The sequence below is a fragment of the Amphibalanus amphitrite genome, unplaced genomic scaffold (assembly GCF_019059575.1).
Source record: "Amphibalanus amphitrite isolate SeventyFive unplaced genomic scaffold, NRLGWU_Aamphi_draft 000111F_arrow, whole genome shotgun sequence".
NCBI lineage: Eukaryota > Metazoa > Arthropoda > Thecostraca > Balanomorpha > Balanidae > Amphibalanus > Amphibalanus amphitrite.
The window spans coordinates 154,829-165,134 of NW_024881606.1; the positions used below are offsets into that span (position 1 = coordinate 154,829).

Sequence of the window (10,306 nt, forward strand, 5' to 3'; positions counted from 1 at the left end):
TTGACTGACCCTCACTGCTACTATATTGCTTCCATATTATGCTGTGGAAAGCTTACTTCACCAAGTGGCTAAAAACCTCCATCAAGGTATATTTTCTTAGCAATTTTTCTGGCGTTTTGGGGGGGGGGCCAAACAGGCCACTTTAGGCCTTTGGGGGGGGGCCATGGCCCCCCGTGGCCCCCCCCTGGATCCGCCAGTGTATGTTGGTATCTATGTACTATGCTAGCAAGAAACCGTTCATTCGCAATCGCCACACACAAAATTATTTGACACATATTGTTGCACTTACAAACATAGACACACAGCATCATTTAGAGAAACCGCCGGAGATTTTTCACTTTGTACGTCGTTTACATGACTAGCTATCAGCTATTTGAACCGTTCACCTCCTTCATGACACAGCACACACCAACGAACGGGATCAGGCCCAAGGCCGGCCCACTGTTGCTTTCGACAGGCCACATACACTTATTCAGTCGGACACATTAGTTCAGCCAGTTTAGCCAGTCATCTGGGTCTAAACGCGCGTACATTCGGTCCCCTCAGTGGTCTGCGCCGTCTTGAACGGTCGGGGCACCCAGCGGGCCGGGCGAAACAGGCTACTAAACGTCATCCTGAACTGGGACGACATGGAACAGTAGAAGATAAAGTTCATCGAAGAGTTGACCAGCGCCAGGATGTCCATCAGGTCGCCGAGCTTGTTGTAGCACTGGTCGTGGAACCCCTTCCCGAGGACTCCGGAGAGCAGGGAGAGCACGCCCTGCGGCAGCTCTGTGGCCAAGAAGAGCAGCAACACGGCCAGCAGCATGCGCGTGGTGCGCACCGCGTGCCGCTCGGCCGCTGACACCTTGGCGGCGCCGGCCGTGGAGCGGCGCAGCAGGCTCGCCTTCCGCCGCTTGGCCTTGTACAGCTCCGAGATGAGACAGGAGCTGAAGATGGTCAGGATGGCGCACGGCAGCAGCTTGACGTGCACACTGTACACCCAGAAGTTGAGCTTCTCCAGCAGGCGGTCGTGGCGCTGGCTGAGCTCGCTGAAGTTGACGACGAAGCGCTGCTGGTCTCCCCGCTCCGGTGTGATGGCGTAAGTGAGGTAGGTGGGCGCGCAGATCACCGGGCACGCGATGTACACGGACACAATCGAGACGAACGTGTTGCGCATGGAGCACCACTCGCGGTTCAGCGACGGGTGTCCGATGGCCAGGTAGCGCCAGACGGCCAGCGCCACTGTCAGCCAGATGGAGACCGTGTGGAACACCTGCGTCACGTGCACAAACGCCAGCGTGTACACCGCCCAGGCGTAGGTGTGGCGCGACTCGCCGAACGCTTCGACATAGTAGTGCAGCGCGAACGGGATGTACATCAGCATCACCATCACATCAGCCACTGCCAGGCCGGTCTGGATGGCGTTGGTCGGCGAGGCCATCGTCTTGCGCGTCAGCACGGCGATGCTGAAGAGGTTGGTGGTGAGGCCGAACAGGCAGGTGGCCAGCGCCAGGTAGCCGTGCGCGCGCCGGTACAGGTCGCTAAAGGCGGCCATCTCGGCACCGCAGTAGGTGGGCTCGCCGTCCGACGGAGCCCGGCTCAGGTTACGGGACAGCTCGGCCACCACCAGCGCCATCTGTGGGACACACAGTGACGTCATATTGCGGGACATACGAGTGACGTCAGACTGCGGGACAGGTCGGCCAATACCAGCGCTACCAGCCAGCAACTTACTTATGCATTTAAATTTGTAAATGCTGACGTGCTGATTTTTTTATGTAGATAAAGTTGCGAAATAATTGGAAGTAAACTGGAAGATAGCATTAAATGTGATCAGTGACAGTAATGCCTTTAACGTTTGGTGTTTCGGTAAATAGAATTGTATCCAGATTAATAGCATGGGTAGCAACTTTGGATGCTATCAAGTATCATATACCTATGGCTATGGCTTTCGCTTTTATGCTACATACCACCCATATGCGTACGGTGCATAGGCCTGGGACTGAGCGGAATACCAATGCTCCCACGAAGGAGACATCCGGAGAACGTCTCTACTCGATGGCGCAGCTACAAACAACCAGCTATACATAGTCAGTCTCTCCACTCGGCAGTCTATAGGTAATGGACACATCTCTCACGACACTGCACTGGCCAGAGGCAGCAATGCACTAGTTCACACTACAAAGAGCTTAGCCACCAGGCCTTCCGCCCCCCAGACCTGCAGTGTGGGGGCTTGTTTCCGGCTCAGAAGTCGCCCCCATCGTGTCCGCTGTCAGTGCCCCAGCTAATAACAAGTTTTTTCCTTGACATTTCCGCGAACAAATGACGGCGCATGTCCAGTCCGTTATAGCTCCGCGGGAGAATTTCTCCTCGAGTGCGTCAGCGGTCGCCCGGTCGTGCTCCCTCAGTAAATAAACTAATTTCCGGAAAGGCGGACGTGGGGCTGAACGGCAGCCATCGGATTTCGATAGTGACTTTGTGGAGGAAAGATTGGTTTGACGTTGGCGAATTCTCAGTTAAATTATAAATTCATTACGAAACGTAATTCCGAAGGAATAATGACGCCGTTTAACCCGCGCCCCAGTGGCGGTCTCAACCAACTTCGCCCTAGTGGGGGGGGGGGGGGGGGGGCATATGTTACCACCCACCTCTAACTCAAAAACTAAGAGGGCTAGAAAGACGCGGCAAAAAAGCAGTCGATAGCTCTCAATGCGTACGTTTGAAAGTATTTGGTCATTTTTCATCTTGGAGCAATATTGGGGTCACTGGAGGTCATCAAAGGTCAAAATTTGCCAAATGTCATTATATTTTTCAGAAAACATGCTTATATCTCAGGAACTATGATAGCTAGAAAAACGCATGGAAAAGAAATCGATAGCTTTTGAACTCTTCTTTCGATAAGGTCATCATCAAAATTGACCTCAGGTCAACGGTGTAGCCTCCAGAGGGCAAAAACTCCAAAAATAGCTGTTTTTTCGCAAAGTGTTTTTCGACAATAACTTTTGACTAGAAAAAGCCACGACATTTCTATTGCCAGAATCGTAATCCTCTCGACGAAACGCGTCGAATGAACTATAATTTGACCTTGAAAGGTCAACCTGAAAATTTGACCTCAGGTCAAGGTCATGACCTTACCGGAAAAGGTCATGTTGCATATCATTCGATGCGTCTCAACAAGACAAACACAATGAAGCTATCCCCAGCGTTCTATCTCTTTCCAATCGCGAGTTATTGGCAAAAATCTGTTTGTAGCCTCAAATGACCTCGGATGACCTTTGTTGAGGCTATCAGCAAAAATGACACCTTGGTCATCACGAGTGGGCCAAATCATTGTGATTCTGAAATATTTGGACTGCTCCCTTGCGTACACACGTATCTAGAGGCATTTTCATTTTTCTCCATTGACTTATAATGGTAAGGTCACGCCACTGACCTGACCTTAGGTCACGGATATAAAAAATCCGAGATATACAAATTGTAGGCGCCCATAACATCATGCAATCCACCAAGTTTAAAACCTTTCTGACAAACACTGCAGACTGGACATGATTGCAAACTTTTTTTTAGGCCTGGTCAGTTAACTTGACCTGGTGACCTGACCTGACATGACCTGGGGTCAAAAATTTCACACATTGTCCAAAATTGATGTACGAAAAGCTATGCCAAGCGGCGCGGCGCTACGCGCCGCGGTTTTTCATTTATACGCAAAAAACGCGGCAGGGTGGTAACATATGCCCCCCCCCCCCACTGGGGCGAAGGTTAAATGGATAACATTGCCAAGCTTGTTTTTATGCGCATCTAAAGCCTTGTTTTTGCGTAAAGTTATCCTATACAGACATTTATTACTATGCAGAAATTCATTAAAAGCTGCTTCACAGGTAAGCAGCGTAATTTGTTTACTGAAGTGGCATTATCTTGTGCAACGAAGGAGACTGAGAAGTTTCTGCCTTGTTATTATACCCAGGACATAAGAACCGGGACGAAGCGTTCGTTCAACACTAGTCTCTGAATATAATGTGGTGATAATGAGCATTATCGACGCATCAACATCCGGATTGAGCCGCCGGATGACGCACAACAGCACAAAATCGGACGGACCTGGCACCAGCCGAGCACAGCCGTCCTCGTTTGGTAGCGTCCAAATTTGTGCTAATTAGCGCACGTGAAAAGGGCGACACTCATTACGGAGCATGGCAAATGAGATGCTATATGTAGACGGAGACATATGTGCCAGTTTTTTATGCTCTTCGGAGTTCAATGGCGATCTGGTTAGTTAGCGTAGCTAACGAGGTTCTAAATAAAACGATGGATGAAAACGGGGGACAAAATCGAACCATCGATCCAACAAACGCTGACAAATGATTGTTCCCGCGCTCATGATTGATGATCCTCACTGTCTGTAGTTACTTAACGGCTGGCCTAAGTCTGACTAGTTCCAACAAAACGATGCATTATTCCATGTTGAGTTATAGTGTCGATGTGACCGACACCAGTTTCAAAAAAGATTCCCTGGACGGGAGCAAATACGTTTCCACATGCTACGGTGCACTTCGGTTTATCGTCGCCATCAAGTCATAGATATGTGCGTCATTCTTTATGCACCACCCGCGTCCGTAAATTGCGATGGGATTAAGAGTTGAAGCATAGTCAATAGTCACGACACAGTTCGAACAAATCGTTCGCGTTCCTCTTGTAGGTATATGTACGCGTTTGCCCTCTCAGAACCGCTCAGCTCGCTTCCGGGAGTAATGCTGTGGTTTGGAGTTTGGATGGAAGTCATGAAACTAGTCTCAGTCGCATGATGCGTAACGAATTTGAAAAGAAAAAATGAATAACGTTTTGGATTTATTATGAGCTTACAGATGAAGTCGAATATCGTCTGAATCTGGATTCCAGAAACTGTATACCCGATAAAAGGAAACATGGCGGCTTTGGAATGATGCAGACATTGGAAAATTGAGTCCCAGCATAGAACAATGTGCCTGTCTCCCGGACATCGTACAATAGACACATACCGGGCATTTGATATTGCGCTGTGCCGTACAACAAAGCGGGCGAGATCGCCGCGCAAAGATCTCATCCCGCATCGCAGTCTGCGCGCGACTAACCCGGAGGCGCGCCTTATTCGTCCGCCGCTGCACTGGTCGACGCTCCTACCTTTGACGCACGTCTGACGGCCAAATCCAATATCTGGTCACTATCAGCGCACCAATAGCGCTATAGGGGCCGGTATCAGAACTCTCTCGGGGAAAGCCCGGCACTATAGGTGAGGTGACTCGGGCACATGAGTGACACTCGGTCAGAGGCCGATGTACAGCCATTAGCCGCGAGAGTCGAGGGTCAGAAACTGACGGATCAGAGACGCCGGTGACTGACGGATCAGAGACTGGCGACTGAGGGGTACAGGTGACTGAGGGCCAGAGACTGTCAGACTGTCAGAGGTCAGACGCCGGTGACTGAGGACGAGGGACAGATGACTGATGGATAGAGACAGGTAGCCGACGGGCAGCCGACGGATCAGAAATGGGTGACTGAGGGGCAGAGACATGAAACTGAGCGTTAGACACAGGTGAATGAGGGGCAGAGACGGCTGACTGATGGATCAGAGACAGGTGACTGAGGGTCAGAGACTGACGGATCAGAGACGGCTGACTGATGGATCAGAGACAAGTTGTCGAAGGTTCAGAGTGGCAGCCGACGGATCAAAGACTGGTGACTGAGGTCTGGAGACAGGGGACTGAGGGTTAGAGACAGGTGGCGGAGGCTCAAAGACAAGTGACTGGGGTTCATAGAGAGCAGCAGGCGACTGAGGTTCAGAGACAGGTTACTGAGGAGGGGTATAGAGACAGGCATTCAACAGGTCAGGGACTATAGTGACTGAGGGTTAGAGACTGGTGACTAGGGGTTAGAGACTGGTGACTGAGGGTCAGCGACGGGTGACTGAGGGTCAACGAGAAATGACTAATCAGAATCGGGTGTTTGAGGGTCAGAGACCAGAAATTGTGATCTTCTTCTCGTGAGATTTCAATTTCAATGAGAGAGTAAGAACGGGAAAACAAAGGGACAATAAATCTAAATCCGATAAGAAAAGTAGGGTAAGGTGCCTAATTAGCGACCCTTTCCGATTTGCGACCTACCTCCCTACAGAAAAACTGGCATGAGAAAACGGGGTAAAAACATCGTCAAAAGGTCCGCCATACTTTGGTTATCAAATTAAATTATTTTCCGATCGTCGATGTTTCTGGTGGGACGTTTCAGGTGAGTTTAAATAAAAATGACGATTTTCTTATCCAAAACGTGTCTGTTTGGGCCCTCTCTGATGAAAAGCGATGCACATTAGGATGATGCACCTTTTTTATTCTGAATCGACATTCCTTTTTCAATTGATTGCCGCTTTCCCATAGTGAATCGCTCAACTGTGCACAGCATGGCGGTTAAAAATGTGTCGCAACTCATATTTCCTATTTGCGCCTGACATGGTCGCAAATAGCTCAAGAAGGGAAAGAAAGGGGAAAAAAGAGAAATGAAAATGAGGTGTTGCTGAAGTTTGCAATGTGTGGCAGGGAATGCCAAATGTCGTCACCGACTGCAGGGGTGCCGAATTCAGCGCGGACCTCGAATATCATACGAGATAGCCCGCAAAATTTGGGTTTCCGCCTTCGTTTCGCCTTCGGTGCATCACGTGATCAGTTTTTACTTACGTAAAAGGTGTTCGATAGACGTTCCTGTTCGAGTGATTGAGTGCTTTGCGTATAGGTTACCTTTTTGAGATCATATTTCATCTTTTCAGGCGTCGCATTTTTTGCCATTTTTTATATGGGGAAACCCATAGACTTATTAGCGACCCTCCCCGGTCGCTAATCGGGAAGAGTTCCCTATTAGCGTTTTTTGCAATGGTTTGCCAGAATGCTCACTACAAATAAGTTAGTGAATATTGGGGCAGAAAATGACTATATTTTAATAGAAAAATGACCGATCTCTCCGAAAATCAAGCCAGTAATACAGTGGCACCCACAGAGCGTGAGCAACGACGGTTCAAATTAAGGGGGTCGCTAATTAGGCACCTTACCCTACCTACGTTTGGAGCTCCAATTTATGGCATGCTTCGATCTGGAGTAGCTGGAATGATGCTGGAAAAAAACTGCACCCATACTGCAACGATGTTCTGTTTTCGTTCATCTCATGAACAAATAAGGAAAACAAAGTTGCATTTATTTAGGAATAAATGTTACTTCCGAGCACAGACTTTTGCATATCAGATAGCTATTATCAGAAGTTTTAGTCGTGAGAACTGTGAGTTATCGTTTTTTTTTTGCCACATAGCGCTAACTTGATTTAATTTCCGCTTTGATGATTTTCGTAAAAAGAACGTAAAAACAGCAATTAAACTCACATTGCACGCATGCATCTGTGGACAGTAACCTGAACACAAATATCAGACGAATGTCTACTTCATAACACATCACCGGGAGAGGGAAATAAGCTGAATTTATTATTCTAAGGGGTAGGTATCGGTGATTATCCCTGTAGATTGTTTGATCCCTGTGGAATATAAATTCTAGCGATTTATGTAAGAGTATAACATATTTTTCTTTTGACATGCATTAGCTGTTCATTTGTATTTTGGATCTGATCTTCTTCGGCAAACATGAATTAATTCATTCGAAACTAATTGCAGTGCGACTCATATGCTGAGCGTTTGCCGACTATCAGATGTCTCGCAGCATAAAAATACCGTAAGTTTCCAAGAAAATTGGTTGCAATGCGCCTCTGCCGTTTTACATGTCTGCATACTTCACATTCCAGACGAGGTTTTATTGCAATGCATTGTTGCTAGTCAGGGCAAATAGATAAAATGGTCGAGTGGCATCGCAGAAAACCGGTTAGGAAGTGCAACATCTACCAAACGTAATCAATTACCAGGTGACAACTTAGGGAAGTCTTATACTACCCGCGATGTAAGGCATCCTGTTTGCAAGGGTCGAACATAAGTTTGTTCATGTCGGAATGTTACGTCTATACCTATATATGTGTTGACTTGATTATGCTAGAGATACATACATAGGAAATATGATATAAGAGGTTTTAATAAAATAGCTATATATGTAGTTGCGCGTGGTAAAATTACGATAAAATGCAGCGGGGATATTCTCCATTCAGAGTCTAGGATGATTCACCCTTGTGCAAGAATAAATGCTCACAGATATATAGATACATCACCATTCTACGTCAGATGATGCTAAATTTGAGTACCTATAGGTATATCGTTACAACTCTTTCATGTTTTGTTTCCATAAATGAACGGCATAATTACATATAAATTAAAATAATAAGGCATTTATGCCTATATGTCTATTAGATGCTGACTGCACGTCAATTGCTGGTCTATTGACGTGCAAATTAAAAAGTTCGCTGATTCGGTAGTCAGACATCACACAAATTAGGATGAGATATCAGAGCTATCTTTCCTTAGGCCGCAAAAATTTGCTGGTAAACAGAATACTTAGATTGGTCTAAAGAGGCTTGGGTTCAATGTCTACTCATGATTCACAGCCAAACATTTTTTATCTCTCCCTCCCTCCCTCACTCCTCTCTCTCTCTCTCTCTCTCTCTCTCTCTCTCTCCTCTCTCTCTCTCTCTCTCTCTCTCCTCTCTCTCTCTCTCTCTCTCTCTCTCTCTCTCTCTCTCTCGCCACTATGCCTCACCTTGGTTAATTCTCACGAGCTGTCCGTGAAGGCCCGCTCAGTCGTCGGCAGTCCGGCGGTTCCTCCCAGCCGTTGGCGGTCCGCAGCCCCGGCTCGCAGCCCGCAGTGTCGTCGGCAGTCCGACTGGCGGCTCGCAGCGCGAGCGTCGGTCGCCCGTCGACGCAGCGTCGAGGACCTCCGACGATCCTCCAATGATCCTTCCCTGATCCTCCTATTGTCCCTCCGACGATGACACCCGCAGCTGGTTACCGCCGGCGCAATGGGAGCCGCGGGGTAACGAGCAGCGAGTAACGAGAGGGTGTCACCGGCCCGGGCGGGCTAGGAGCACTCGTGTTCCCCGTGGGCCGAGTCTCCCCGGACCGCACTCGCCCGGAACTAGGGTCGTGTTCGGCAGAAATAGGTGGGCATTAACCCGCGCCCCACTGGGGTCTGTGTATAACACGCCCTACTGGGGGGGGGGGCTATTCATAGCCCCCCCTCCTAACTCCGAAACTACTGGGCCGATCGTCAAAATTCAAACGGCGTCTGATAGCCCCGCAAAAACTGTCGAGCGAAACCTAATTTCATTGACCTCGAGGTCACCGATGACGTCACAGGTCAGGTCAAAGTAAAAATTGTTAGCATTTTAGCTTCTTCACGTTTTGGGCTCTGGCCGCCGTCTTACAAGTCAGATCAGGCTCATTTTTGGTTCACACACTCGTGAACAGATGCTCTAGATACTCTGAGGGTACCAAACTTGTACTTTGATTTTCAGGTCAAGGTCAGGTCATCACAGGTCACGAAAATATTATATCATCCGTCGGTCACGTGACACATGTTTTATGGTCCATTTAGGCCAAACATTTCGAATTTGATGTCGTCTGTGTCATTCGAGGTCATTTTGAGTCAAATTTAGCTCAGGTCAGGTCACTTTCAGGTCAAAAAAGGTCAAATTTTGAAGTTAAAATTTTTCAACAAAAAAGGTGTCTATTGGATGCAGTTTGAGCTCAGGAACACGATGGTGCTATTTATATTGGCGTACGATGTCAAATTCATGCTGAAAAATTGATTTGAAAAATTAATAATTGTTAATTTTTTGCAATAATGCGTATAACTTGGCCATTTTTGAAGATATTCAGCTAAAACTTGCTAGAGTTAGTCATAATAATGCGTTCTATCACATATATTCCGGTTTTTTCGAAAAGTCAAAAAGTTTTTGAAAAAAATGTGAAAATATAAATTTTGAATTTTATTATATAAAATTTTCAAAATGTTCAAAATTTCGAAAATCCGAGATAGCAGTTTGATAGCGCAGTCTATTCTGAGTCCTCTCATGCAAAGAAATTGGATCTAGCTTAAAAACTGAGCTCTTGGGAGCGATTGCCGTGGTTCAATGTTTTGCGTCGAAATCGGCCGAACATGACGTCACTCTGACGTCATTTCCGGCCGACCTATGGTAGGTACGAAGTTCAAATTTTGACACAAGGTGTCAAATTGATGCAGCCGAAGGTTCTGAAAGTTTGGCGTCGATACGTCAAGCGGTTTGGAAGTTATTGCAGGAAAACGGGAGGGGGGGCTATAAATAGCCCCCCCCCAGTGGGGCGCGGGTTAACGTTCGTTTGGTGGACGGCGGGTCCCTG

The 10,306-nt window shown here is 47.6% G+C and overlaps 1 protein-coding gene across 1 annotated transcript; it reads right to left on the minus strand.

Moving 5' to 3' along the window:
• Positions 1-225: 225 nt before the first annotated feature.
• On the minus strand, positions 226-8,963 carry LOC122380989 (G-protein coupled receptor dmsr-1-like). Its single transcript, XM_043364639.1, has 2 exons — positions 8,688-8,963; positions 226-1,618 (listed from the first exon to the last, which is right to left on the minus strand). The coding sequence occupies exon 2, from the start codon at positions 1,616-1,618 to the stop codon at positions 518-520; it is 1,101 nt and encodes a 366-aa protein (XP_043220574.1). The 5' UTR covers positions 8,688-8,963; the 3' UTR covers positions 226-517.
• Positions 8,964-10,306: the final 1,343 nt, after the last annotated feature.

Bases quoted from the DNA above. Each gene is read 5' to 3' on its own strand.
- LOC122380989 (XM_043364639.1), bottom strand. From the start codon at position 1,618: ATGGCGCTGGTGGTGGCCGAGCTGTCCCGTAACCTGAGCCGGGCTCCG.